Genomic DNA, 27821 nt, shown 5'->3' with positions numbered 1-27821 from the left:
CCATCTGCATCAAAAGTGGAAGTACTGTTTTTTTTTGTTTGTTTTTTGTTGTTTTTTTTTTAGAAAATGTATCACGTCAGCGCAAAGTCAAAGAAGTTGAATGTGTGATAACATATCAAAGAGTTAAGAGTAAAATCACTTTTCTTCTTAAATTTGGTGAATATACGTGATGCAACGTCAGCCTGTCGCAATGAAATTAACGTCATGGAAACTATAATAATATAAACGGCATAAATGTAATATTTTACTTACTTTACACGTCGATCAGAATCAACAAATGATTTACTTTTGAGGTGAGAAGAAATGATCACCTGCCCGGAACCATTTTCTAAATCTCCGTTTCGTGCGGGATTTGTTTTGTTGTAACACACCATCCATGGCCGTCAAACAACAGCTGTCCTAACCAAGTGGAGTTTTCTATCTACTGCTCGCTGTAGTGTTGCGCTTTAGCGACCATTTTGGTAAGTCGTTTAAATGTTTGGTTCAGTCTTATTCATTTGGTGAATGTTTGAAGTTTTTTACCCCCTTAACGAGTTTATTAAAGCAACTGTTTGTATAATTAAGCTAGCTCAGCATGGGCGCGAGTTACCTGGCTATCTACATCAGTGGGCTTTATTTAGACTAACCTTTACTAATGATCTATAAATAACCTTGTGATGTAAGTATGAAACATTACCGAACTAAATGGGTGATATATTATCTTAGGAAGTTTCTTAACATGGCACTGAGTTGCAGATGCCAACGTAGATATTATTTGTGTACTTCAGTAATTTATTTTACTTTTTTTTTGGCAATAAAACAATAAATATTTGAACATCTTGAATGGAGGTGTTATCGGCGCACAATGTGATATCAAGGGGTGGATTGTGACTAATTATATTTTAAAAAATTACAGTGTACTTAAAATAAAGAATGAAATGATTTCTTAAAGTCCCTGTAAAGTGAATTCCAAACTTTGTGTGTTGGATAATGTTTCTGTTTCAGACCATAAGAAAGGGTCCAAGTCACCTCTGTCTTGTCTTGGTTTTATTTGGGCAGGGCAAATACCTGAGCCCATGATATCAACAGTCTTGATTGAGAATTACCCTGCCCCCCTAACCCTACAATGATATAAATCACTGAGCAGTTCATGTCAGTTCAGTCTGTTGTTAGCTGATGTCACTACCTTCACTGAAAATGAACAGCCATCTATATGCTGTGTTTTTGCTCATTGTGAGCCAGGTTGGCTGAAGAAGAAAACAGCAAATTTAATCCCCATTTTCTGTCTCTCTGCTCTGGCACAGAGCCAGGCAGCTGTGCTCTGATCAGAAGCTTTTTTTTTTTTCTTTTTCTTTTTTTTTTTTTTTAAATTTGAGGGAATCATATTTCTCATGAGTTGGCATGGCTTTGGCTCATTCAACAGACACGCCCACACATCCTAGAGCAGATTTTACTGTGTCATTTTCAAGATTTTGAAGCTTAATTTGATAAACTTAGAGATTTTTTTTTGACTGAAATTTGGCATGGTGGTTCATAACACAGTGGCCTGTCAGACAACAAATCTAAAATATAGATTTTTTTTTCATCACTTTACAGGGACTTTAAGTAAATTTTGGGTATTGTACTCCGTAGCACAAACCAAGACAATTAATCCTTATTTAGCCCCAAAATAGCCGTTTTATTTTACCCAAGGCACAGCGTTTAATATAAATCCTGGTAGGAGACTCATATTCTCTTATCGTCATTGCAATAATAATTCACAGTACAAAGTACGTTGATGTCAAAAGTAGCTCATTTCTCAGTCCTTTAAATTACTTACTTTTTACTTTTACTTGAGTGGATTACCAGTTCCTTTACTTTGATTACACTTAAATAAAATTTAACCAAATAACTGTATTTTTACTTGGGTAAGAGTGTCTCGTTTTTTTTCCAGCTATGTTCATATCACAATATGAGTTCCTGATAAGACTTAATCACCATTTTCTTTTTTTTTAGCCTGTAAAGTAGTGTTAAAATCAAACATCATATTAATGTTAATGCTACAAAATTCAGTCATTATTTTTTTACTGAAACAAAACATGTTATTGACACTTTTTTGTTTTTATTTTTATTTTAGTAATTTGGATAGTTCCTTATTTGTTTTTATTGTAATCACAGGGTACAAGAAAATCCCTATAAAATAGGATTTAATTCAGTGTAAACCGGGATCAGACAGTGGAAGTGTCAGCATGTGTTGTGTCCAATAAACAGACACAATAACTCTATTCAAGTGAAAAAGTATGTTTGTTTTAGGCATAGAAAACTAACCGAGATTACTCTTTATTCACTTCTTTTATTCTCTTTTATTGTAGATGTGATGTCAGATAAACGTCAGCGTGCCAGAGTCCAGGGATCCTGGGCCAAACAAGTGCCAAAACACTCCAGGCCAATTGGTAATTTTGTACCCTACTATGATCGTTAGCTAGAACTCCCTCTCCTTGATCTCCTGTTGTCAGATTTACTTTTTTATGTGTGTGTTTTTTTACAGGTGCCATCCAAAACAACCAGCAGCCTAAAGGCGTCAACACAGCTCCTGCTGCGTGGGGATGTGGACCACAGAAAACACAGAAAACGTTTGAGTTTCACCAGCCTGTGAAGGTAGACAGAAAACCTGGAATATATCTGATTTTAGATAAAATAGCAGGCCATTTTGAGGCTCTTTAATGTTGTATTAAAAAATGATACCATTTCTCTGTTCTGGCTTTTTTTCCATTCAGCCAGTCAGAGAGGTTCCACCAGAGAAGGTGATAGAGTAAGTTATACTTTGTATTTTCAGTGGATAGATTTCTTTGGGGTTTTGTCTAACTGATGTCTGTTTTTTTGATTACTTCCAGTCAAGTATTGTATGATGTTTCTGCTTGTTTTCTAGCTTTCCACCCAGCACAAGTCTGCTAATCTTCATGTTTTTGCTCCTGACAGAAAAGCAGGTGGTTATGAGATTAGCCATGGACCATCAGGAGTGTCAAGGTGAGTAGAATGTGAATCTACATTTAGACATTATGTATGGGTAGATAAGAAAAAGAAAACAGAAAAAGAAGGGAATAAACATGGATGTTAAAATAGCAAAGAAAGTTTATTGAAGATGATACATTTGTGATTGAGTTTTTTGTCCACTAGATGGCAGTCATCACGTCAGCAATAGTGTATGCAGTGCTTAGTAAATATTATGGCCCCTACCTCACTTTTACTATCCACAGGAAAACATGAAATTAATCCACATATTTAGAATAAAACAAGCAGCATATTACCTAGTTGTTGTCCTTAAGGCTTATATTCTATGACAGAGCTTGTGTGATTCAGAGAAAATGTTAGAATTCCTTTTTTTAGGCCTTTTTACTTTTGATGACAAGCAAACATCCTATTTCTCTTAAACAGGAACCTCATTTACCACTATTTTTCAACAGCAAGGGAAATTCTGTAATTGGACTTCTTTCTGAAACAGATTTCTGATTCACTTTTTGACTAAAATAATGTGCAGAATTGACCGTTATCACTGAGGCACACTCAAATGGGACAGCTTGATTATTCAGTAAGTGCTTGCTGGATTGCTGTTTGTTTATTTTTGGCCCTTTTTGACCATTTCTGTTACTCTCCAGATTAAACCAGCATATCCAACCTACGCCATGTTGTGATTAAACAGCTGTGTGAGGTTTATAAAAGAGGAGGATTTGAAGTACTCCCAAGCTGTTTTTTTCATAAATTTATACACAGCTGCGTATGGCCCTTTACATGTAAACAACTGTGCAATTTACAAATAATTTCCAGGAATTACCATCTATGTGTGTTTGTGTGTGTGTAGTTTTCATTGACGCCACCCACATAATCAACTCTGCTGCTCATTCCACAAATGCATGTTTTTGATAAATGTAGCACAATATAAAAGGGATATAAACAGGCTTTCCAAAGACATAAGATTTTTTACCTAGAAGCATTGTTTCAACAAAGAAATAATCTCCAAAACAAATTCCTTACTTTTTGAGCTAAGCTTATATAAACTGCTATCTCATTTTCAATGAAAAGCATGACTCCCTCCAATCTAAGACTCTCCCTCTTTGATAATGGTTAGATACATTCGAGAGCAGAGTAAAAAAACCTCTGTGTCATGAAAAGCTTTGTGTGGCTCTTTGCTCTTGTTTTAATAAAGAAGTGTGGTCCAGTTCTGATAAAACTGCCGCTGCCAGCAGGTCAGCAAAAGAGTAAAAACAACTTTTCAGTCTTTTTTTTTTTTTTTTTAAGATTTATTTTTGGGCATTTTTGTGCCTTTATTAGATAGAGGAGGACAGTGGATAGAATCGGGAACAGGGTCAAGAGTGGGGGAGAGACATGTGGTAAAGGGCCTCAGGCTGGATTCGAACCTGGGCCACCCACGTACATGGGGAGCGCCTTTAACCACTAGGCCACCTGCTCCCCAACTTTTCAGTCTTGAAAAGCTTTTAGTATGGTTCTTTGCTGGAATGAAATGTGGTCCAGTTTGATTAAACTACGACAAAAGCTACATCTGAGCTAACTGCTACACTGGTGGCAGCCATTGCCATCAGCTCAGCAATTCACTGCTTCTCCTCAAACGACACTGATTGGTCTGAACATTTTTGATTTGGCACAAATGTTGTAGATTGGAGCTTTGCAGGAGGGATTTGCCTGATGTCATTCTAGCAAATCCATCTCTTTTGCAAGGTTAGAAATCTTCCTCTGCCAAATAAGATGACCCTCAAGTTCCATGTAAACTTCACATTTGTGAATTTTGTCTTTTCATCCAGACTGCAGCTGCTGCCTGGATTTCTTACCCCAGAAGAGGCTGACTGGATGTTCAGTAAGCTGCTAGCAGAGCTTCCCTGGTCTCAGAAGACAAACTACAGACAGGGTGGGTACCTTGAGTCTGATATTAAGCTGTATATGAAGTGCAGTATGATCTGGTGGTATACAAGGTTTCCTCATTGCAGCTGCTTTTGTGCTGGGTCATTGTCGTTTGGGGCCTTTTCATAAAGAAACAAACAAAAAAAAAAACACCTCATATCGAAGGGCTCCAGTGTCCAAAAGCATTTATTGCTAGGGATGCATGGTATGATCGGCCTGATATCACCAGATACTAGCTAAAAAAGGCAAATATTGGTACTGGCAGATATCAAAATTTCTGCCGATATTTACATCCGATGTCAGCATACATCAACTGTATCTTATCTTATCTTATCTTAAAAGTGTAACATTTTGTAGGCAGAAAAAAAATCAGTTACACTATTTTCCATCTTTATACTCAGCCTCGAAACTTCAACAGGCATATTACACGTCTGCTGAAATCTGTAAAGAGTTATCTTTACATTGATGTCAAGCTTATTCATGTAGACTTTGAGGTTGCAGAGAAATAGTTGTATTTGGGTATGTCATTTTTAAGCTTGAACTCTGAAAAGGGCCTAGGGATGAAAGGGTTAACTTTAAAATGTGTTTTAAGAAAAAAAAGTTGGTTTCTTTTTTCATCTACAAACTTTAAGTTGTGTTCAAAGGACTGAATTTTTAGTTATGTAAACCACATTTAAATCTTGGTATCGATATCGGTATCAGTTAAAATGAATTTGTAAATAGCGGCATATCGGATATCAGCAAAATTCAGTATAGTGCATCCTTATTTATTGCTCTCTAATGAAGTCAATTTGAGCCTGGCAAAAAGCAGCAGTGCTCAGAAACATTGCTACTTTGGTGCATTTTAACCAATGGAGTTGCTTGTTTTCATCATGTTTTTTTTTTTTTTTTAATTCAGTGCCTGCCTATCTGGGTGCATACTCAGATCTGATCTTCCTTTATTGACACCTTGTCTTCTACATGTAAAGATTAGAAAGTTGTTGGAGGTCAAACCTGTACCACAGCTGTGAAAGGTTCTGAATTTATTATCAACAGCAGAGTGTGTTTAGACATTTGAAGTGTACATCTGGGTTTTTGTAGTGAACAAAACTTACATGTTACCTCACACAATCATGGAACGACTTTCTGGCGAGAAGAACTGCAACCTACTGCTTTACACTGTAGGGAAATGACTTTTTTGGTTGTTTGAGCCATTTTATTGTTATTTTTGTTTTAATGCTCATTTGAATGCACCAACTGCTAAAGAGACGAGAAATTGTAAGGCCGCAGCATGAAGGCCTGAAAAGGCTACTCCAGGCCTTCATACTGTCACGAGGCTGAAATCTATGAACACATTACCTTCAACTCAGTACAGAAAATAATGACAAGGTTGAAAAGTTTTCCAGCAGCAGAAACTGAAGCCTTGCTCTTTTTGTGAAAGCATAAATCCTACATTGGCTTTATTACACAAAAAATATCCCTGTGAAGGAAAGAATAACTGGCATTGTACCCAGACAGACTATATACAGTGAGCCTGTTGAAGTGCAGCCAGACTTTGCCTCAGAATCAGCCTCTCTGTCCGCTGGCTCTCGTCCACCTCGTGTGTTACTCCGCGATAGCTCCGCAGCAGAAGAACAGCACGATAAGGACAAGTGACCAAGATGATTTCCAATTGCAGTTCACAGCTGCAGGTTGTGTAATCTCAATCCTTCTCAGACTTTGTCAACAAAGCCCATGTGATGTTTGGGTTAAGGAGGAAGGAGTGGGATAGAGAATCATAACCCTCCGCCAGTCAGCTCTCCTACATCCTTTTTTGTCATTTATCCTGATGTCTTTTTAAACCCTCATGACTCAGTTTTTCCAACTATCACTGAGACCTCTGAACTGGATCCTAATCAGATAAAGACTTGTTAATATTTTCTCTAATAGCATACTTTTACTAAACAAGTTTGGCTTTCAGACGTTGATAAATGATCCCAAATATTTAGAATTATGAGTCCTAGAGTCACTGAATAATTTAGAACCATAAAAAGCAATGGCTGCTTGGTTGTTTTGGTGTCACTGTGTTTTGGAGCAGAGAGCTGCTCAAATGACAGAGAATTGGTTCTTGGAAGAGAGCTGGTTGTTCCCAGAGAAACGCCAAGACCACAGGGAATATCGGAAAGAAATAAAATTTAGATGTTTACCTTACCTTACCCACTGCTAGAAATAGATTCTGATGACGTTGCAGATAATCAGTGCACGTGTGCTGAAAGGAATACATGATGAGCAGATCTGCGTCAGCTTTCTACATCTATAGATGTTGTGCAGAGAAAAGGCTACATCTACTCTCTTTTGAAGTTAGATTGCCTTGACCCAATTACTGCTGCCAATTAGACATGAATGTAAGAGGTTTTCCTCTTTATCTGAAGGGAATAATGTGAAGGAGATACAACATGCAGAAACAACTGCAATTATTTTCATTCATTTCCAAAAATCACCTTTAAAAGTGAATGCTTTATAAAAACTCATCAGTGCGTCTGTGTCTGTTCACAATGAGAAGTAATCTTTGGGAGCTTGGATCAGATTTTAGATTCTTAATATAATAATTTTAATAATTCCTAGTCTTAAAGACCCAGCATCTCTTCTACTCTGTCTTTTTTAAGAATGTTTGTGTTTTTTGGTCCAGGTGAGGCGTATGACGAGCCCAGGTTAACCTGCTGGTATGGAGAGTTGCCGTATACGTATTCTCGCTCCACCATGGCTCCAAACTCACAGGTGAGCTAATCCTACTTTATTTATTGCTGTCAGCTTTTATCTTTGTTTTCAGTGGGGGTTCTCCTTTGCTTTACACACTACATGGACAAAAGTATTTGACCCCACCTTATAATTAATGAATTCAGGTGTTCATTCAGACCTGTTGCCACAGGTGTATAAAATCAAGCACCTAGCCATGCAGTCTCCATCTGCAAACATTTATGATACAAAATAGGTCGTTCTGAAGAGCTCAGCATTGTACTGTGATGGATGCCATCTTTGCAGTGAGTCAGCTGGTGAAATTTGATCCCTGCTGGATATTCTACAGTCAACTGTAAGTGATGTTATTAGAAAGTGGAAGCGTTTAGGAACAACAGCAACTCAGCCACAAGGTGGAAAACCTTGTAAAAACACAGTGCGGGGTGAATGCAATGTAAGCACTAAAACTGTGCAGCAGGAGCTTCGTGAATGGGTTTCCATGGCCGAGCAGCTGCATGCAAGCCTCACATCACCAAGTCCAGTACCTACATAGCTTCAGATAGAGAGGTGTAAAGCACACCGACACTGGACTGTGGAGCAGTGGAGACGTGTTGTGTGGAGTTACAAAACATTCTTCTCTGTTTGAAGAATGTTACCTGCCTGAATGCCCTGTACTAACTGTCAAGTTTGGTGGGGGAGAGATAATGGTATGGGGCCGTTTTCAGGGTTTGGGCTAGGCCCCGTATCTCCTGTGAAGGCCAATCTTAATGCTTCAGCATACCAAGACATTTTGGACAATGCCATGCTTCCAACTTTGTGGCAACAGTTTGGGGAAGACCCTTTTCTATTCCAACATGACTGTGCCCCAGTGCACAAAGCAAGGACTGTAAAGGCATGGTTGGATGAGTTTGGTGTGGAAGAAACTGACTGACCTCAACTACATCGTACGCCTCTGGGATGAACTTGAACAGAGATTGCAAGACAGGCCTTCCCATCCAACATCAGTGCCTGACCTCATAAATGCTCAACAGAATGAATGGGCTCAAATTCCCACAGAAACACTCCAAAATCTTGTGGAAAGCCTTCTTAGAAGAGTCATTGTAGTTCCATTTGGTGTAATGGTCAGGCTGCTAAATACTTTTGTCCATATAGTGTGCTACTTTAGTATTGTTGTTTATACAGTGCTTAACAAATTTAATAGACCACCACCCAAAGTAAGGTTTATGTCACAGCTGCCCTAAATTAACAGCATTAGTAATTACCAGAATCATTTTTTGTTTCTGCAATGGTTAATACACCAATATGTAGAAGCTCTTTAACCCAAATGATATTTTTAATGCTAAGATAGAATTATTATTGTTATCCATGAATTTTCAAATTTACTGACTTACAAAAACCAGAAAAAATAGTAAAACACATTATTATTTCTTGATTAATATGTCAAATTATAGTTATTTACTTGCATTCCTGAACAGAAAAATGAGTTTTAGTAGTTGAATGTTATGCTTGATTAATTTCTGACTTCTCAGAGAAGCCCAGTGAGCCGGCTCAAATTTAGACATAAGAAGGTGAATTCAGTTTGACATTCCTCATTCCTGTTCAAAATGGTAAAACGTGGAGTGCTCATGGAAAAAATGAAAGAGTCCGCATTAAAGCACTTCATGATGCTGGATGGTCTCTGAGACAAATGTGACAGGTGGTCTAATAAATTTGTTAAGCACTGTATCTCTAAATCCTTGTTGAGCTGTTTCCATTTTCTTTTTTTTAAGTTTATTTTGGGCATTTTTGTGCCTTTATATTTGATAGAGGAGGATAGTGGATAGAGTCGGAAACAGGGATGAGAGTGGGGGAGAGACATGTGGCAAAGGGCCCCAGGCCAGACTCGAACCCGGGCCGTCCACGCACATGGGGCGCCCCCCCCCAACCAATCAGCCACCTGCGCCCCAGCTGTTTCCATTTTCATTTTTTTAAAAATTTGACAGCTACTTTCTATCTCGCTCCTTCTCTCGTAGTGGCATCCCTTGCTGTTAACCCTTCGTGAGGCAGTGGAGCAGGTGAGCAGACACAGCTTCAATTCACTGCTGTGTAACCTTTACCGGGACGGCCACGACAGCATCGGCTGGCACAGTGACGACGAGGCGTCTTTGGGTGAGAAGCCCACCATCGCCTCCCTCAGTCTGGGTGATACGAGAGTGTTCAGCCTCCGTAAGCAGCCTCCACCGGTGAGCTGATGATTCGGAGAAATAGAAGGTTTAACTTGCTTCAGGTGTACTGTAAAATCTGGTGTACAAGCAGCACTTTTTTCATCTAAAAAGTTGACTTCAGACTATTTACTGGGGTGATTTTTATACTTAAATATCACTGAGACATGCAACGTCATTGCTGCAAGTGCTGCCACCGCACTGCACCAGATATAACACAATTGAAAATTCATCCAATGCCGAATACATTTTGACTTAAACCACACCAGCAGGGCTGGCACCACCTTTTTAAACATCTTTCCCCTCTTGTTTGGTCACACCTGTGGATTTAAGGAAAACAGGAGGTAGACTGTTAAGTGAATTAAGCTTTATTTTCTGTCGTGTCAGGAGGAAAATGGAGATTACACATATGTGGAGCGGATTCGCGTTCCTCTGAGTCACGGGACACTTCTGCTGATGTCAGGAGCCACACAAGATGACTGGCAGGTAAAAAGCTACAATCACTTTCAATGGAGAGCATCCAGAAAGTAACTCTTTACTGCATATTTTGTTTGTTTGGCTTCATGTAAACATTTTGATACTTTAAAAAGTCATCTCTGTTTCACTAAAAAAGTTTTCACATCTTTCTTTCACCAATTGAATGCCAAATAAAAGAACTCTGTGTTTTTCAAATAATAAAGGAATAAGGTTGAAAAGAAAGCTGCAATACAAACAGAAAGCACATTGAGGTACCTCATGTAACCGTGAATAATCAGAGTAAATAGTCATGCTCTGAAAACCTCAGCTGGATAACATCACATGGCGGCCTAACTCACCTGCCTTGCGTCTGTGTGTTAGTGTGTGTAAATGTGGGGGTGTGTAAGGGCTTCCGACTGAACACACGTGAGAGGGCAGACCTGTGTTCGAGCACTCTGACCGACTGAGCCGGAGAGAACGACAGAGCTTCAACATAATGAGAGCAATTTGTTTTACAATGGAGGCAGAGGACAGGTTTATATGAGTGCATGAGAGGATGAAAGGTCTGTGTTGTTGTAACAGGGAGTTTGAGTGCGGAGCTGGAAGCAGCTTTGTTGTACTCTACAATGAGTTCATGTGTTTTTTACTGTGTTTAAATGTCATGATAAATCAGCGTTTATACTGTTACAACGGTGTGAGAATTTGGGGATTTTTGTCAAGCTAGTCTTCAGGAAAATGAGTCGATCCCAATCAGGCCTATTGATCCAGGTTCCTTGCTGGCCCACCCCTTCATGCGTGAAAACATTCCATCAAAATGATTAGCAGAAAATGGGAAAGATCATTAGTGTTTCAATATCTTAAAATACAAAAGGAGTACAGTTTAATCTAGGGATGCACAGTATTATCAGCAGGCATCATTATCAGGAGATATTAATTTAAAAAATTTAAGCATCATATTAGCAGATCTAAGACAGCATGGACATTTGGCAATTTTAGAAGAAATTTCATCAATATCATGGAAAAAACTGCTAATTATCCAAAGAAAAGGAGATGAATAAGTTGAAATTTTGAGACAAACACTGAAATCTACTCCTCATCATAAGAAAACCTATAGAAAACATGTATTAATGTACCCTTAGGGCTTCCATACAATAGACTTTTGCTGGATTTTTTTCCCTGGCACACATTTCACGACCCACTTTAAAGAGCTTCTTGACCCACCAGTTGAGAACCACTGCTCTTAAGGATTAATAACAGTTTTTTTTCAGGACAAAAGCTGGTATCCAATATCTTAAGAGGGGGTCAGACCAGGAAACAGGTGGAAATTAGAACTCCATTACAAAAATATCATGGATCACATCAAACCATTTCTCAACTGTGGGTACAACTGTTGACGTCCATTTTCTTGTGAGAGCTTTTTTACTTGCTAACATTAAAATATCAAACAGGTATTTATTTGGAATGGTCTTAGAGGTCTTAGGCCTAATAATTTAGCTTTTCTATAATGTATGATAATGACTGCATAAATATTCTCCCTCTTTGAAGTGACTGACCTGATTCAACAGAGATCCAGCCAATTGGTGCTAGCAGTCTCACTATAAGTGAACTGGGGAACACCTGAGTGCAGTGAATGTAGAATAAAGTGACCTGTGTCTGTAAGGTCCAGTTACTGGTTAATCAGTATTCCTGGCTACCATTACACCATGGAATCAAAAGAACATTTCAAGCAACTCAGAGAAAGGATTATTGAAAGGTTGAGGTCAGGGGATGGATTTGGTGCACACCAAATACTTCACATCACCACAAACACACTGTGAAGCACAGTGGCAGCATCATGATGTAGGGATGCTTCTTGGCAGCCAGCCCTGGAAAACTTGTAAAGATAGAGGGTAAAATAATGTGGCAGAATATAGGAAAATCCTGGAGGACAATCTGATTCAGTCTGCAAGGGAACTGCAGCATGAGGCCACTGACCATGAAAGATTGTCTGGTGCATATGTGGGTCACTCCATTTACCCTTAATGGAGTTTATTAATAGTTGCTGACCCAACAGGCCAATCAAATAGGATTCGGTTCATCTCTGGTTTAAGTACTACAAGAGCACAAAATTGTTAAAGGAGAAAACAATTTTCATAAATTCAGCCTCTTAATTTTTCTCTCAAACTGCACTAGATTGATGTATTTTACTTTAAAATGTACGAATCTTTCTCCCCCAAACATCCGTAGAAAGTTCAATGATCCGAATGGAACCACCTCTGCCTAATCTGAGCCAGGAAAAACCCTGGAAAGTTCCAGATGTATATGAATGTCTTTTCAAACTCTCAATGTCAAACTGGACAAATGACCCATCCTGTGACCAGAGATGGCATAAATTGACATTTCATACTTAATGTGTGCATTTCAACCATGCTAAACTAGCTGAATCCTAGATTTTAAAGTTCTGTGAATAATCTCTGTGAATGTGTGAAGAATCTGTGAAGAGGTAGGCAGCTCGCTCTGCAGCAGCTTCTGCTGTCATTGAGCTTAAAGTCTGTAGGAACACAACACCAGTCCCACAGCTGACCTCTTTAATCCTCTCCTGTTTCAGCCACAGAGCTACTCGTCTTCGATATTTACAGATAAAAAAAACATGTCATAAATTATTCTAATTGTTTGAAGCACAATATACAACTCAGTAGAGTCCACCTGATGACAGACAAGGAATCTGGCCAATCAGTGATACTACATGTCTTAAAATGATATAATCACAGTTATTTAAAGACCAATAATATCAAAAAGTAGCATAGCTTTTAAAGATGCATTAATGCCATATCAAGGGTGTATGGTAGAGGAGTAAATTTGTCAAAAATTGTGTGAAACTGCTGCACAGCATGAAATTATTGGTAATGTCTCTGTAAGGAAAGAAACAGGCATGCTGCATTAAAACTGGCCAGAGCTGGTCTCACTAAGAGGGGGGACTTCAGAGTCCGTGTTCAGAGTTTCAGCTTAGAGGGAAAAAAAGGTCACATGTGTTTTATAGTGACGCCTCCCTGAGTCTCCCCACAAAGGCTTCATCTCTCCTTTAAAGACGGTGCCAGAGAAAGATCACACTGTCCATTAATTTTCTCTCTGTGTGACTGCAGTCTTAGTCTGCTTAATGAAGCCTCCTGGCTCAATTAGAAAGCTCTGGAAACGAGGGCTAAATATTTAACTAAGCCTGTCAGTCCTGCTAGAGTACTACATTTGTTTTTAGAAGGGATACAGGGTTAGTTCTGCATGGTCCAGACTTTCTTTTTGGCATGGATGTGGAGGAGCAAACCTTTCACCTTCCTCTGAGATAGAGGTGAAGGTGATATGTTTGTCATTAGTGCTGCCCTGGATTTTGAGTATTTAGGCGAGGTTCCATTGTGAATAAAATGGAAATAAATGTGAGCATTTGTTCTGTAAATTTGACTTTTTAACATAAATCCAGCCATTAAAAAGTAAAAAAAAAAAAAGCTGATTTTTTACATTCAGGACAGTTTATTTAAATATAAACAATATCTGCCAGCCAATACATCTTTGACATTTGCTTGAACATGTTTCTTTTTTGCACAATGCACACCAAAGAGCCAAAATAGCAAGGCATACCATATCCATACACATGAAAATAGGCTTTTTAACATGTTACAATATCTGTACTTGTTGTCCATCTATTTTCTACACTGCTTAAGTTTTTATACCTTTAAATATTGCCTTTAAGTAGTTAGGATCCCTGAGAAGGATATTGAGATGTAGTTTTAGAGAATGGTATTTACAGAGGATCAAAAAACAGTGATTTGGGTCACATTTACCCACAGTGTGAATATCTCAGAGGCCATACGAAAGGCTGTAAACCTCTTAAATGGATATTTCAGATTTTTATAAGTAGGGTTATATAAGGTAAGTATCAAAAGTCAGTGTATTAGCCCGATTTTGGTCAGCCTGGTGCCTGTTTGGGAAAGCCAGATTACCAAAACAGGAGCTGAGCTATGCACTGCTGTGCAAGCGGTTTGGAGCAGAGCAAAATAAATCCACCTAAAAACACTACTTTAATCCATCTGTAATAACAACCCTCAATAATATTAAATAGACACTCTACAGCACCTGTTTTCATCAGCTGTTGCTTTTAACAATCCCCCTTTTTATGTCTGTACTTTGTGTTTATAAAGGGGTTTTATGTTTTGCATTATATTAAGTTCTATTTGGTTGAACCTTTCAAAGGAGAATTTCTATCACTTCAGGGACAGACGTCATCCGTCTGTCCATCCGTCTTGACAAAAGACAAATTCTGTGTTGCTTGTTCACATGTTTCCCTCACAGTGGGAGACTTTCCCTGAACAACAGAAGGGAGGTCTCAGAGGACTGATGTTGATGTGAGACGTTGATGTGAGAAGAACAAAGTGGAAATGATGAATGAAGCAACAGAGTTCAATGCTATGAAGACCTATAAAAAGCACAAACCTCCTTGGATGTTTGACCCTTTTATCAATTTTATAAATCAATCATGGTCAATGTAATTTAGCTTTTATTTAATGTTTATTAAGAACAGAGCCATAACATTCCACATCACAACTTGGCCACAGTACTTCCTGATCCTTTTTTCCTTTCAGGAAAATAAAAAAAAGAGCCAGAAAAGATGTATACAACACAATAATAATAATTCTAATAATAATAGTAATATAATAATTACTTGAAAGATCCAAGACCTCTACCCTTGGCACATTTTTTAGCACACCAAATAAAGATATAGAAAGCATAAAAATAAATTGATTAAATTAAAAAAAAAAAAAAGTTTTGACATCAGACAACTATGTACACTTAAGTAGCTTAGAAAATTAGAGGGGAGAGTTATATGAATTCCATCTTTTATAATCAGTTAAAGTAGGATTCAATGAGTAGATATAGCTAGTCCAAGGTGTCTGACAGCTTACAAACTTCTCTTTTTCAAGTCGAAGACTGAAGTGAGTTTCTCCATTATGAAAATATCATGGATCACATCAAAACAATTCTCTACTGTGGGTACAACATGCATTTTCTCATGAGAGCCTTTTTACTTTCTAAATATTAAACTATTAAAGAGGTATTTATTTGAAAAACTCTCAATAGTCTCAGGTTCAGCCACTGGTTAATCAGTATTCCTGGCTACCATTACACCATGGAGACAAAGAAACACTCCAAGCAACTCAAAGAAAAGTATATTGAAAAGGTTAAGTCAGGGGATGAATTTGGTGGACACCAAATACTTCACATCACAAAAAAACACACTGTGAATGTTGTGGGGATGCTTCTTGGCAGCCAGCCCTTGAAAGCTTGTAAAGGTAGAGGGTAAAATGAATGTAGCAGAATATAGGAGGACAGTCATATTTAGTCTGCAAAAGAACTGCATCATGAGGTCCCTGACCATGTAAGATCAACTGTCTGGTGCATATGTGGGCCACACCATTCTCCCTCAATGAAGTTTATTAATAGTTGCTTGTATTGAATGGATTTCTTTATAATAAATATTTGTCATAAAATTCACATTGGGAGCCATCTGGAAAAAGTCTGGGGTGAAACATTCAGCTGTTCGCATTCACACCTGCAGATCACTACATCAGCATCAGGATGTTTTCAGGAATTTTGTGTGTGTATGAAAACACCTATGATCTAACACTTGGCATGTCTGGATTTAAAGATTAATTTTGAGTTGCACGACTGGTTTGGAAGTCAGATTTTGCATCGTTTGTTGTGCTGTGTACCGGGGTTTGACAGCCGACCATGACCTGACTACTGTCCTGACGGGGCCGATGAATTTCTGTCATGTTTGATACTTTAGTTGTGCAACGGCAAACACTGATAGCAGAGCCATGAGCAGAATCCTAAACTCTAAGGCATTTTTGCTTTGAAAAATATCAGACCAGCTGATAGGTTTCCATTTAAAGCTATAAAAAAATTTCAGTTTTGACATAAATAAAAAATGTGTTTATTCTATGTGTGTCTTTGTTCCCAACAGCATCAAGTGGCCAAAGAGTACCATGACCGTGGACCTCGAATCAATCTGACCTTCAGAACCATTTACCCAGAGCCCGAGGGGCACAGGGCAGGGACCAAGATACGATTCACAGCCACACAACCGTAAAACCTCTGCCAGAGTCAGGTACTTAGAGCTGAAGAGACTCTCTTCTACTTTTCAGACTAACGGTTCACAAATCTGAGGGTTTGAGTGTAAACGGGACTGATTCTGGTGAACGATTTAAGTCTGTGAATGTTATCTGCTTTATCAGTGAGCCTGCAGAAAATCAGCTGGTTGAAGGGAGTCAGAAAAACAGGCTGTAGTGGTGATAAGATGTTCCTCCAGTTTAAACAGGGACATTTTTCAGCTCTGTCTGTATTCACTGGATACATAAACAAACATCATCATAGACGTTGGCTGTCACTGTTTTCAGAAAAGTTAAACAGAAAATGAAGATAATGACAAAGGTTTACTTTAGATTTTAAGTTTAATTGTTAATTAAAAAAGAAGATTGTTTATGTTCATTTCAGAAAATAATGTTATTAAAACCTTATGTTGGTCTTCACATTGTTCATTTTTTACCCAAGCAGTGAGCTATGAAGTTTGTGGTTTTACAAGGGCTCACTGCTGGTGGGACCTTCAGGAAAATGTAGTTCAGTGTGAATAAATCCCCATTTTGTTTATTTTGGGAGCTTTTGGAGTAAACATAGTTGCTATAAAATGTGCAAGCACAGGTTAAGTGGCCATTTAAGCCAATTACAGCTCCATTAGACTGGAATCAGTTAATCCTCCTGTTAAACAAGCCTGCTCTGACCGGCCCATCAAAGAAGGGATTCAGTTTAAAAAACATCTGAATCATCAGAAACAGAGCCATTTAAAGGCCACATATTATACCCCTTTAAGACAAGTTTATATTGGTCTCAGAGGTCCCCAAAACATGCCCGTGAAGTTTGTTGCCAAAAAAACACTCCAGTTTTGGATTTTTGCATGTCTAAAGACGCCTCTATTTCAGCCCTGCTCAGAATGAGCTGTTTCTGTGTCTGTGGCTTTAAATGTACCTGAGCTGTTGGACTCCGCCCCTGACTCCGCTGCTTCCAGTAAATGGATGTGGCTCTCAGCTGGCACCTGAGACGTGAAACTTTATTCCAAGCAGGGCCAAACGAAGCTGGGGGTGGTCCTTACTCCCCACATGACATCATTAGGGCAAAATCTAAGATTGGCTTGTTTTAGCACACATTTCCTGAAAGGTAGAGGGGGGGTAGGGGGTTCTGATTCTTGGGGGGATCGAGGACAGGCCAGGGCACATATTTTTGTTGGAAAAAATGGATAAAGTGTATTTTGCATAATATTTGACCTTTAAGATGTCTAAGACCTGCAAAACAGTTCAATTTAAGGCTGTGTAATGACAGATTCTCTGAATCTGAAAAGAGGGAAAAAGGGAAATTTAAAATTTCTTCTTCTGCAGTGATTTCTTCAGCTGAAGCACTCTGCCAGCTATCATAAGACAGTTGAGCTCTCGGCCTGCAGGGACTGATGAGAATTGCAAACACACTCTTCAAGTTTCTTGTCCTCGCCCTCTCTGTCATGTGTTGTCTTTAAGTTAGGAGTGCTTTAAGTTAAACCAGCACTCCACAAGGTTTATATGCTGATCAGTATACCCCTGGGAAAAGATGGTAAAATGTGGCGCCATTCCCTGCCAGTTTCATCATCATCATCATCCTACACGGGTATACTGGTTGCACCGGTTCAAAGGTCGCAGTCAACTTTTTACATTTAAAAAAGTATGGAAATAGGATTTTATAATCTGGATTTTCCTAAACACTTCATGAGCAAATACCAACTGAACCAAATTACTGCCTACCACTGTTTTTAAGTAAATTTTGTCCTTTCTAACATAATATTTACATCTAAAACAGACTAAAAGGGGGAACGTGTATTGGCTTAAAAGGGCGGTAACATCACCTCAAAGGCTCTCATCAGGGGACACTTTCTATTCTGTAACACTAAAGAAAAGCAACCAGTGTTTTTGAAGACTGTGGTTTTCAAATAAAATACATATTTGAAATCTTTCCTAATGTGTCCTGTGTTCAAACAACAGATTCCTGTCAATATGCAGAATGTGCATTACTTGGAAGATTACATGGACTTTAATGGGAGGGAGGGCGCATGTTATATTTACAGACAACTCTAACAGCAAACACTGTATTGTAGAGGGATGTTTGTCATGTAAGCAATGCAGCGATGGGTGGATAGTGTTTGCTAAATACAGGGAGCAGTGAAAAATTTCTCAGCAGGATCACTGAGACTGGAAACATTTGGCTGTTTTTGTTGTAATTCTACCCATAAAAATGACAGACTGTTAAATGGAAAACAGTTCTTGATGGTGGGGTTGCATAATACATAACAATTTTATCATTATTGCAGAATAAAAATTCATTCAGCGTTCATTCGGAATTCTGACTTTAATCTCAGAATTTTTACTTTAATCTCAGAATTCTGACTTTAATCTCAGAATCCTGACATTTTTCTCAGAATTAGAAAAAAATAGTGCATCTCAAAGAAGTTTTTCAGTGGCCCTAATCCTCTTATGTAATGATGCCCTTTATTCATACTTAAAACAAATATTTTCACACATGATTAAAAAAAACACCACTAATAAGAACACAAAATGAGTGTTTCCATGGGTTTTATTTTCCCTTTTTGTGTTGTTCTTAAAATAGATTTAAAGTCAAAGCTATTTTTTTTAATGATCTTGAGCTTAAAGACATGACTGAAACACACTGACTTAGGATTATCTGTTTTTTAAAAATCAGAATTCTTATTGTAAGTCGTTTTCAGGGTTATAAACAGTTCAGTAGTTTAACAGCAGATTGTGCATTCGATGAAGAGTCATAACCCAGAGCCCTCTGGGAGATTCCTGCTGATATTTTATACGTTGTTATCTTTAGGCTTGAGGTCACTGACCATGTAACACCAACTCTCTGGTAAATATCCAAGCCATACCGCTCACTCTCAATGCAGATTATAAATAGTTGTTTATGTCGTGTGGATTACTTGAAATGAAAGGCTCCTGGTAGTCAAATTATCCTACTGTAAATGTAATACAAGATAAGGATGATGCAACTCTGACCTCTCAAAAATTAAGAGGATATTCTGAGATTAGTACTAAAGCTTCATGGATCATTTACATATTTTAACTGTTCTTCAGAAGAGAGATCTGGCTCAGACAAGCAGTTTAATTCCAGTAAAAGTGTAAACAAAAGTGTTTTAAAGCCAGCTCTGGTACTAAAAGAGTAACAAGCACCAAGATAGGAACAGTCTTCCTCAGAAAAGCGCCAGGCGATGAATGTGCTGCATTTTGGTACACACTTCTAGTGTCTGTTTCCTGTTCTCCACAGTTAACCTGACACCCCAGATGGACTGCTTCATAAACCCATTGCATGGATATATGTGACATTCATCAGTGAAACCTCCATAGGGATGAGCAGGGTTTTTCAAAGGATTCACTACAGGCCAGTCAGAGCGACCAGACAGACTGAGGTGGTAGACATGCAGCTCCAGTAGTAACCTAAGCTTAGCAGGCACAGTCTTAGTTTATGAGGGCTTGTTAGTGCATTAAACTCATGCCAAGGTTGGTTGAGAGAAGTGCATAAACATCTTCTCTGCCAAGAAAAGCTTTCAGTGCTGTTCTTTGCTCTTTATTTAGTAATGAAATGTGTCCCTGTTCTGAAAAACTGCCGCTTTACTTTAGCTTCATCCAAACTTAACACTACAATGATGGCAGCCATTGCTGTCGGCTTTCAGCACAGCTAATCCCTGCCTGTAGCTCCAACCTGGCATCTTTAGTTCTGAACTAAAGATGTCTTCTGGGGAAGAGGCAAACTTCTTCAAGAACCCCAATCAAGTCCAGACCCCCCACCCCACCCCAAACCAAGCTTTAGATCAGTCGCTTCAATTGGTCTAGTTTCAGGACCATCCGCCACCTCTTAATGACAAAGTGTGACACGCATTTCTTACATTTTTCATAGTATTTTGAATAAAAATGAGGCGGTTTGGATCTGAGATGGACCAAAAGATTGAACAAAGAAATGTAGATGTATCCTTCAAAATAAAAGCACATGATAGACATTTCGCCACATTTTTTTTCTCAGTCACACATCTACAGCCCACTGAAAATGGCATGGTGACCCATTTTTGGGTCCTGACCCACCAGTTGAGAAACAAGGCTGTATATCAAGCCCTCTTGTTGCATCCTTTACCCCTCTTGCTCATTTGCAGTGAGATTTTTAATAACTTTGTTCTCACATCAGCCAAGGGAGAGAGGGGGGATTCCTCTGTTTACATTCATATAACTCGACCCCCAAAATTTTGGAAATTCTTGGAGTTTTTTCCAAGTTTGTATGTGCATTTGGTGTTATGTAACCCTGTGCTAAGACATCTTCTTTCCTCTAAGATAAACAGCATTTGAAACCGTCAAGAATTGTAAACTTACTGCAGCTTTTGCTTAGCACAGTTTTCCAAGTACCTTTCCATGAGAGCATAAGTCACTGTTACCAAAACAGCATTTAAGTCTGAATAATCTGACCCTCGCCAGCTGTGATAATCTTTCCCTAAACTCTCTTTTGGCACCAGCTTTTACAACTGCAATCATTAATGCACTAACAGTTTTCTTTACGCCTCACTGTCCTCCATTAGAACGGCAAACACATGACAGAGCTGGAGACTGCTCTGTGGAGTTTGTGTATGTACAGGATTTGTGGGCTCAAACTGTGTAATAGGATCAGCAGACTTTCTTCTTGCAAGACCCTCTTTGTGAGTGAGTGAATTAATGAGGAAGAGCCACAGTGAGTAAGCAGGTTGTGTAACAGGTCCCTAACCTTTTGTTGGAACGGTTGCAGGTGAGAAACGCGCTGCCTGCTGTGCTGGGTTATTATCGGCTCCTTGATGTGGGGCCTCAGAGAGGCACAGATCAGAATATTTTGTACCAGTAGAGAACATCACAGGCCGGGGACGAACATTAAATGTAATTTTGGGACTGTACCTGACGTTTGAATCTTTGGGGATACTGTGTTTGTGTTTTAGAAACGTCTGCAGCAAAAAAAGCGTCTGTTCTGGTCGCTTTCTGGACTCTTAGTCATGTTCATGAAGTTAGTTTGTTTGTTTGTTTTCATCTCTAATAGAATGCTGCATTAATGAGCCCAAAAACTTGTAAATTAAAATTGTTGCTGTCCTTTAGCTGAGTTTTAATGATGTTTGGGTAAGGGTCTGTGAGGCGCAGATTGCCTAGCAGTTAGGTTACGCCCTATGTATGTGGGCAGCCCAGGTTCAGGTCTGACCTGTGGCTCTTTTCCCATATGTCATTCTTCACTCTCTCATTCCTATTTTTGACTCTATCCACTGTCCTCCTCTCTTAATAAAAGCACAAAAATATACCAAAATAGGCTCATGTTGCACAAAATTTTAAGAGGTTCTAAAAAAATCTACAAGTGAAAACACATCCATGTGAATTTGGAAACCTTTAAACAGATAACCAAAGATGGTTACTTACAAGAGGCTATGGACATGGTGGTGTTTTTAACCCTGCATTTCTTCCACTGCATGTTTGATGTGATATACAGCATATTCAGAAAGTATTCTGAATATGAATACAGGAAACTGAGCGATTGGGGGAGAAGAGCCTTAGTAAGAGAGGTGACCAGGAACCAGTTGGTCACTTGCACTGAGCTCCAGAGATCCTGTGTGGAGATGGGACAAAGCTGCAGCCCTCCACCGGTCTGGGCTTTATGGCAGACTGGCTAGACTGAATCCTCTCCTCAGAGCAAAACACATGAAATCCTGCTTGGAGTTTGCAAAAAACCACCTGAAGGACTGAGTCTCCAGAGTCGTCTGGTCTGATTAAACCAAGATTGAACTGTTTGGACTCAATTATAAATGTGTCCAGAGGAAACCAGGCTCCGCTCATCTCCATCCCAACAGTGAAGCATGGTGGTGGCAGCATCATGCTGTGGGGGTGTTTTTCAGCAGAAGGGAATGTGAGACTCCACATTATTGAGGGAAAGCTGAATGGAGCAAGTACAGGGATATCCTCAATGAAAACCTGTTCCACAGTGCTCAGGACGTCAGACTGGGACGATTCACCTTCTAACAATGACAGTGACCCTGAGCACACAGCCAAGACAAGACAGGAGTGACTTAGGGACAACTCTGTGAATGCCCTAGACCGGCCCAGCCAGGGTCCTGACATGAACACTATTGGGCATCTCTTAAAGACATGAAAATAGCTGTCCACCAATTGTCCCTTTCCAACCAGACTGAGCTTGAGAGGATTTGCAAAGAAGAATGGCAGAAAATCCCTCAATCCAGGTGTGCAAAGCTTGTTGTGTCATATTAACAAGACTGGAGGCTGTAACTGCTGCCAGTGGTGTTTCAACGGAGTAATGAGGGAAGTGTCTCAATACTGATGTCAATGTGATATTTCAGTTTTTAATTTTTCATAAGTTTGCAAAACTTTCCTAAATGTTGTTTTCACTTTGACATGATGGTGTACTGAGTGTAGATTAATGAGAAAAGGAAGTCAGAATACTTTCTTAATGCACTATCTTTGCTTGAAACAGAGACTTCAGGTTCTAAACTTTCACAGAGCATTGTTTAGTGGTAAAAAAATCCATGTAAACATTGGTACAGCAGTACAAAACAGCTAACTCTTGTTACAGGGGACTTTATACGGAGTGATGAGTGATTTTGGACACAGTCTTTGTCTTCCTGTATCTGCAGCCTTTTCCCAGCTCTGTCTTGTTATTGTTGCTGTTCCATTCTGCCTGGAAAGATGGAAAGAAAACTCAGCCTGTGACCTGACCGCTCGCTGACAAGCTGCCCGGCATTCCTGGGTTAGCCGGTGTTTACTCGATCCAGATCTCGACACCTGTTGCACTGAGCTGTAAGCGTGTGGGTTTACGGGGGCTGCATCAGAGCTGCGGTTTCTGCTGACTGCTTTTAACTCTGTCTTAAACCTCTGGAGCCATTGTTTGGATCACAACCAATTAGGCTTCGGTTGAGCAACGTTCCTGTGTTTGCTGCCTACTGGATTCCAGCTATGAGTCTCTATATTCCTCTATTACCAGACAATGAGCTGCAAACTACCTGGCAAGATCTGAGCAAAGAGCTTAAACATTTGTTTGGATTTATGAGGTCCTGATCCACAAGGGACACAAGGATATAGGAATTAATCCAGTGGGGAAAACTATGTATACAAATTCAGATTTAACAGTGTTACATAATGCTATAAATAGGTATCAAACTGTAATGAATCTGAGTCTATGTGCCAGCTGTTTGAGCATGTAAAGCCTATTTTTAATTACAGCCCACTGGGTTGATGTTAAATTATTTCACAACATTTCACATACTGTAGCACCATCACCAGGTCAAAATTTGTTTCTTTCCAGGAATTAGTTTTGGTTTTAATACCTCCAAACTAAAAGCCATTTACATCTTCAATTCCATAAAAGTTGGGACAGTGTGTAAGATTTAGACAAAAACAATGCAATGGTTTTCCGATCTCATAAACCCATATTTTATTCACAGTAGAACATAAACAACATGTCAGATGTTGAAACTGAAACATTTTACCACTTCATGAAAAATATTAGCTCATTTGAGTTTAATGGCGGCAACACACCTCAAAAAAGTTGGGACAGGGCCATGTTTACCATTGCATAGCATTCCCTCTTTTTCTGACAACAGCCTGTAAACACGTGGGAAGTGAGGAGACCATTTGCTGGAGTTTTTGGAGAGGAATGTTGTCCCATTCTAGTCTTATATAGGAGTCTAGCTGTTCAACATTCTCAAGGTCTTTGCCTGATTTTCCTTTATGATGTGCCACATGTGTTGTTAAAAGGTCTGGACTGCAAGCAGGCCAGTTCAGCACCCAGACTCTTGTATTGTGAAGCCATGCTGTTGTGATAGATGCAGAATGTGGTCTTGCACTATCTTAGGCATTGTCACTGCACTGCATTGGCACTGCATCAAAACCCCTGTTTTTGATGCATAAGCATCCAATATTAGCTTAAGGCCTCATCTGTTGTATACAGAAATTCCTTCAGATTCTCTGAATCTTTTAATATTATGTTCTGCCGGTGGTGGGATATTTAAAGTTTTCTCAAGTGTACATTGTGGATATTTTCAGGAAAATCTTCCACAATTTTAGGCAAAGTTTTTGTCCCAGTTTGTTGAACCTCTTAAATGCTCCTTTTATACCCAGTCATGTTACTAACCTGCTGCAAATTACCCAAAGTAGTTGCAAAATGCTCCAGCTGCTTTAACATTAGTTTGATTTACTTTTCCATCCTTTTTTGCCCTGTTTCTACTTTTTTGAGATGTGTTGCAGCCATCAAATTCAAAATGAGCTGAACATTTTTAATAAAATGGTCAAATGTGTCAGTTTCAACATCTGATATGTTGCTTATTTGCACAGTGCCCCAATTTTTTTGGAACTGGGGTTGTACATCTATGTTAGCTGCACTTTGTTGTGTAGCAAATACTTGCATGCTGTGTCAAAATAAGACTGAAAACCCACAAAGGACAATAAATACTGCTTTGAATTGGATAAATGTAGGTTTTTAATTTGAGAGTCTTGCTGAAAATCCACAGAAGTCAGAGTTCAAATGTTCCTGTTGAAACTTGGCTGAACATCCTTACACTGAAGCATTAACGTAACCTCATGGACATATTTACAATGCAACCATGTTTAACTCCCCTCTGCATGCAGGTTTGATGTTAGGCACCTGCACACAGACTACACCCACATGATAAAGCTGTTGAGTTTCTTGCACCTGAGACCAAACGTGTCATTTCTAGATCAGCATGGGTTCATTTACTGTTCTTTAGATTTTTACCTGAGCTTTAATAGTAGTATCTAACCAAGTCTACATTTAAATACGACTGGCCTTATTCATTCTTATCCTTCCTTCATCCTTCCTTCCTTCTTCTCATGCCTGGACAGGACAAATAATCAATTACAGATAAATGTCATGGCCCAAAGTCCACATCTGTCCTCTGAGTGCAGTTCTGTTTTATTGTGACAAAGTTTTATGGCTGTTTAAACAGTGATAAATTCTTGTTTTATGGTCTAGTGCAGCAAACTCTTTCTAGATATTGCTAAACCATGAGTTAAACAGATTGACAACAAGTTCAGTGACGGAGAGTCCGCTGAGAAGAGGATGGTTTATGAGTTTCTGTGTTGACAGGATGTTTATAGATCAATAACATGTCAGCTCTGGGACTGTCACTGTAGAAAACTTTAACTGACCATAAAATCAGTCCTTCATCAAGATTGTTAGTGTAATTTTCCATATACATTCTCAACTCTTCATCCTGTTAGTTCTCCAGGTTACTGTAAATCTCTGTTTGTTCTTGTGATTTAATTTGTGGTAAGTGCAGCCTGGAGTCATGCTGTGATTTGCTGGGAAGCTGCTCTGGGAACGGGCTGACCGATTCACTTCTCCCCTCCCCTCTCCTCTTCTCCCCTGGGCTTCATGACTTAGGTTCACTCTTTTTTATCCTCCCCCTTCCTTTCTTCCCCCTCCTGCTTCGATAAGCCCCCCTCATCTTCACTTGTCCATGCCCGTCGTGTATCACTGTCTCTTTTCTCTTTAATCCTGTTTGGTCAGGTTGTGTTGTTGGTTTGGATGCAGCTGCCTTCCTCCGTTCAACCTTTAAAAGAGTGATTTATTTGTCCATCTCCTTAAATGTTCTCTCTTCAGACCAGCTAATGGACTCTAGATACTAGGGATGTGCTCATTCTATCCTGGTTTCTATCCTAACTCAAATAGCTAGATCAGGTATCATGTCAGTGGGCCAATCCTCTTTTCTATGCTGTTTCTTGTTTATGGCATGCAGCAATGTTGAAGTCCTGTATCCTTGTGCATTAAAATCTAGAGAGTTTCTGCAAACCTGTTGTCTGTGCATCCCAGAGATACACCTCATCTCACCCATAAAGAGAGGAGCAGGGCATGTCTGCAGAGCCAGTATTGCATACAGGACAGCTGCTGTGAACAACAAACTCATAGTCCAAAGACAGCTCTTAGTAAATTACCAGATATACACAGCTATTCTAAACCTAATTAAACAATGGAGGTAATGATGGGTCCTAGCAAAAAAAGTCCAAAGGGAAATCCATGCCCTCCACAACCTTGGAAAAAATTCAGTGTACTACTGAACGATGTTCACCCCAGGTTAGGAGGGTTTTACTCTGTGGAGACTAAAAATAAGCAGGCATACTCCATAAACCTGTTTATACTCAACACCATCAGCCGTCAGCAGCACTAATCTGTCTGAACAAGATGTTTCAGTTTATGATAATAAGACAAAGGGCATCAGAATTAAAACACCTCAGCTGAAGCAGAGTTTTGATGCTCGTCCAATCCTCAGTGGTATTGCTTTTTTTAGTTTGAGCCTAAGATTGTCAAGTGACTCTTCAAGTGACAATGAGTCTGTTGCATGTGTGTATCCATTGCCAGGCATGTTAGGGGAATAGTGGTTTACTTTAAGTGTGCTATCATTAGGTTTGGTAGTGAGGCAGCATGATGATACAGTAAATGAATTTATTTATAGGTTGTTTGCAGTCAAATGATACTGATGATGCTCAGTGCAAGATGGGGTCAGGAAGAGGAGGAAGGAATGAATGGGAGAAAAGGAAAGTTAGTTCATTAAAGCTCTAAATGGACCTGTTTGCTGCAGTTATCATCAGAAAGTTTCCACATACATTAGTGCGATCCCTACACTTTACAAATAAAGGGATTTTTCCCAGGTTTTAACTGATTTACCTAGCGTGAAGGCCATCAACAGTGATGGACTATTAACCAAATATACCTTGTGAGATGAGAGACTGTTATCTAATCTTTATTTAATCCACATTTAAAAAGTCAAACTGGTGCCAGATGAAGAGCTGTTGGGAGCCAAATGACTTGTGCTTACTGAGCCAAATGATCTGGATCTGTTTAAAGAGACAGAACTCCCGTCACTAGACAGCATCATCTGTGGAAAACCACCAGTCCCTGAAGTTTTTTAAATGTGCTAAACCTTGGCAAACTAAACTGAGCCAGGCCAGACTGCTTTTTGGAAAAGGACCATACACAAACAGCATGACTCCAGGCTTTAGAGGGAGGCTTTTAATTCCAGCCTGCCATTGTTTCTCCATGAGATTTTTGGTCTGTATGCGTCTGTCTGACTGAGTGACTTTACCTTCAGAGCCATACATGCAGAGTTGTGCTATGGTTGGGGAAAACTGTCAGTAATGACTGCCTCCACTGCAGTGATGCCTCGGATAAAGCTTTAGCATTGCACCCATTTTACTGGAACTGGGCAACGTTTCTGTATGAAATAAAGAATTTAAAAAAAAACTAAAGGGGCGCGATGGCCTTGTGGTTTGGGGCACGCCCAGTGTGCGCGGTTGGCCTGAGTTTGAGTCCGGCCTGTGGCGCTTGCCCACATGTCTCTCCCTGGCACTCTTTGCCCTGTTTCTGGTTCTGTCCTAGTGATGGGTCAATCGTGAACGAGCCGGTTCAAAGAGCCGGCTCTTTTATGTGAATGAGAAGAGCCGTATCCCGTTT

At 39.4% G+C, this 27821-nt stretch overlaps 1 protein-coding gene across 3 annotated transcripts; it reads left to right on the top strand.

Moving 5' to 3' along the window:
* The first annotated feature begins 345 nt into the window (after positions 1-345).
* alkbh3 (alkB homolog 3, alpha-ketoglutarate dependent dioxygenase) lies at positions 346-19632 on the top strand. Of its 3 annotated transcripts, none has more exons than XM_041794753.1 (11): positions 346-461; positions 2331-2411; positions 2507-2616; positions 2736-2770; positions 2938-2985; positions 4776-4879; positions 7520-7608; positions 9579-9788; positions 10155-10253; positions 16216-16359; positions 19614-19632. In XM_041794753.1, exons 2-10 carry the CDS (start codon positions 2336-2338, stop codon positions 16339-16341), a joined length of 897 nt encoding a protein of 298 aa, XP_041650687.1. In that variant the 5' UTR covers positions 346-461; positions 2331-2335; the 3' UTR covers positions 16342-16359; positions 19614-19632. The 3 variants fall into 3 exon arrangements, with proteins under 3 accessions (XP_041650687.1, XP_041650686.1, XP_041650685.1); XM_041794752.1 differs by lacking the exon at positions 19614-19632 and adding an exon at positions 17681-18284; XM_041794751.1 differs by lacking the exon at positions 19614-19632 and having other exon boundaries at positions 16216-16898.
* The last annotated feature ends 8189 nt before the right edge of the window (positions 19633-27821 follow it).

Source organism: Cheilinus undulatus, linkage group 9 (assembly GCF_018320785.1).
Source record: "Cheilinus undulatus linkage group 9, ASM1832078v1, whole genome shotgun sequence".
In the NCBI taxonomy this organism is placed as follows: domain Eukaryota; kingdom Metazoa; phylum Chordata; class Actinopteri; order Labriformes; family Labridae; genus Cheilinus; species Cheilinus undulatus.
Note: the sequence above shows the minus strand (reverse complement) of the source record. Positions and strands in the feature narration are given on the sequence as shown.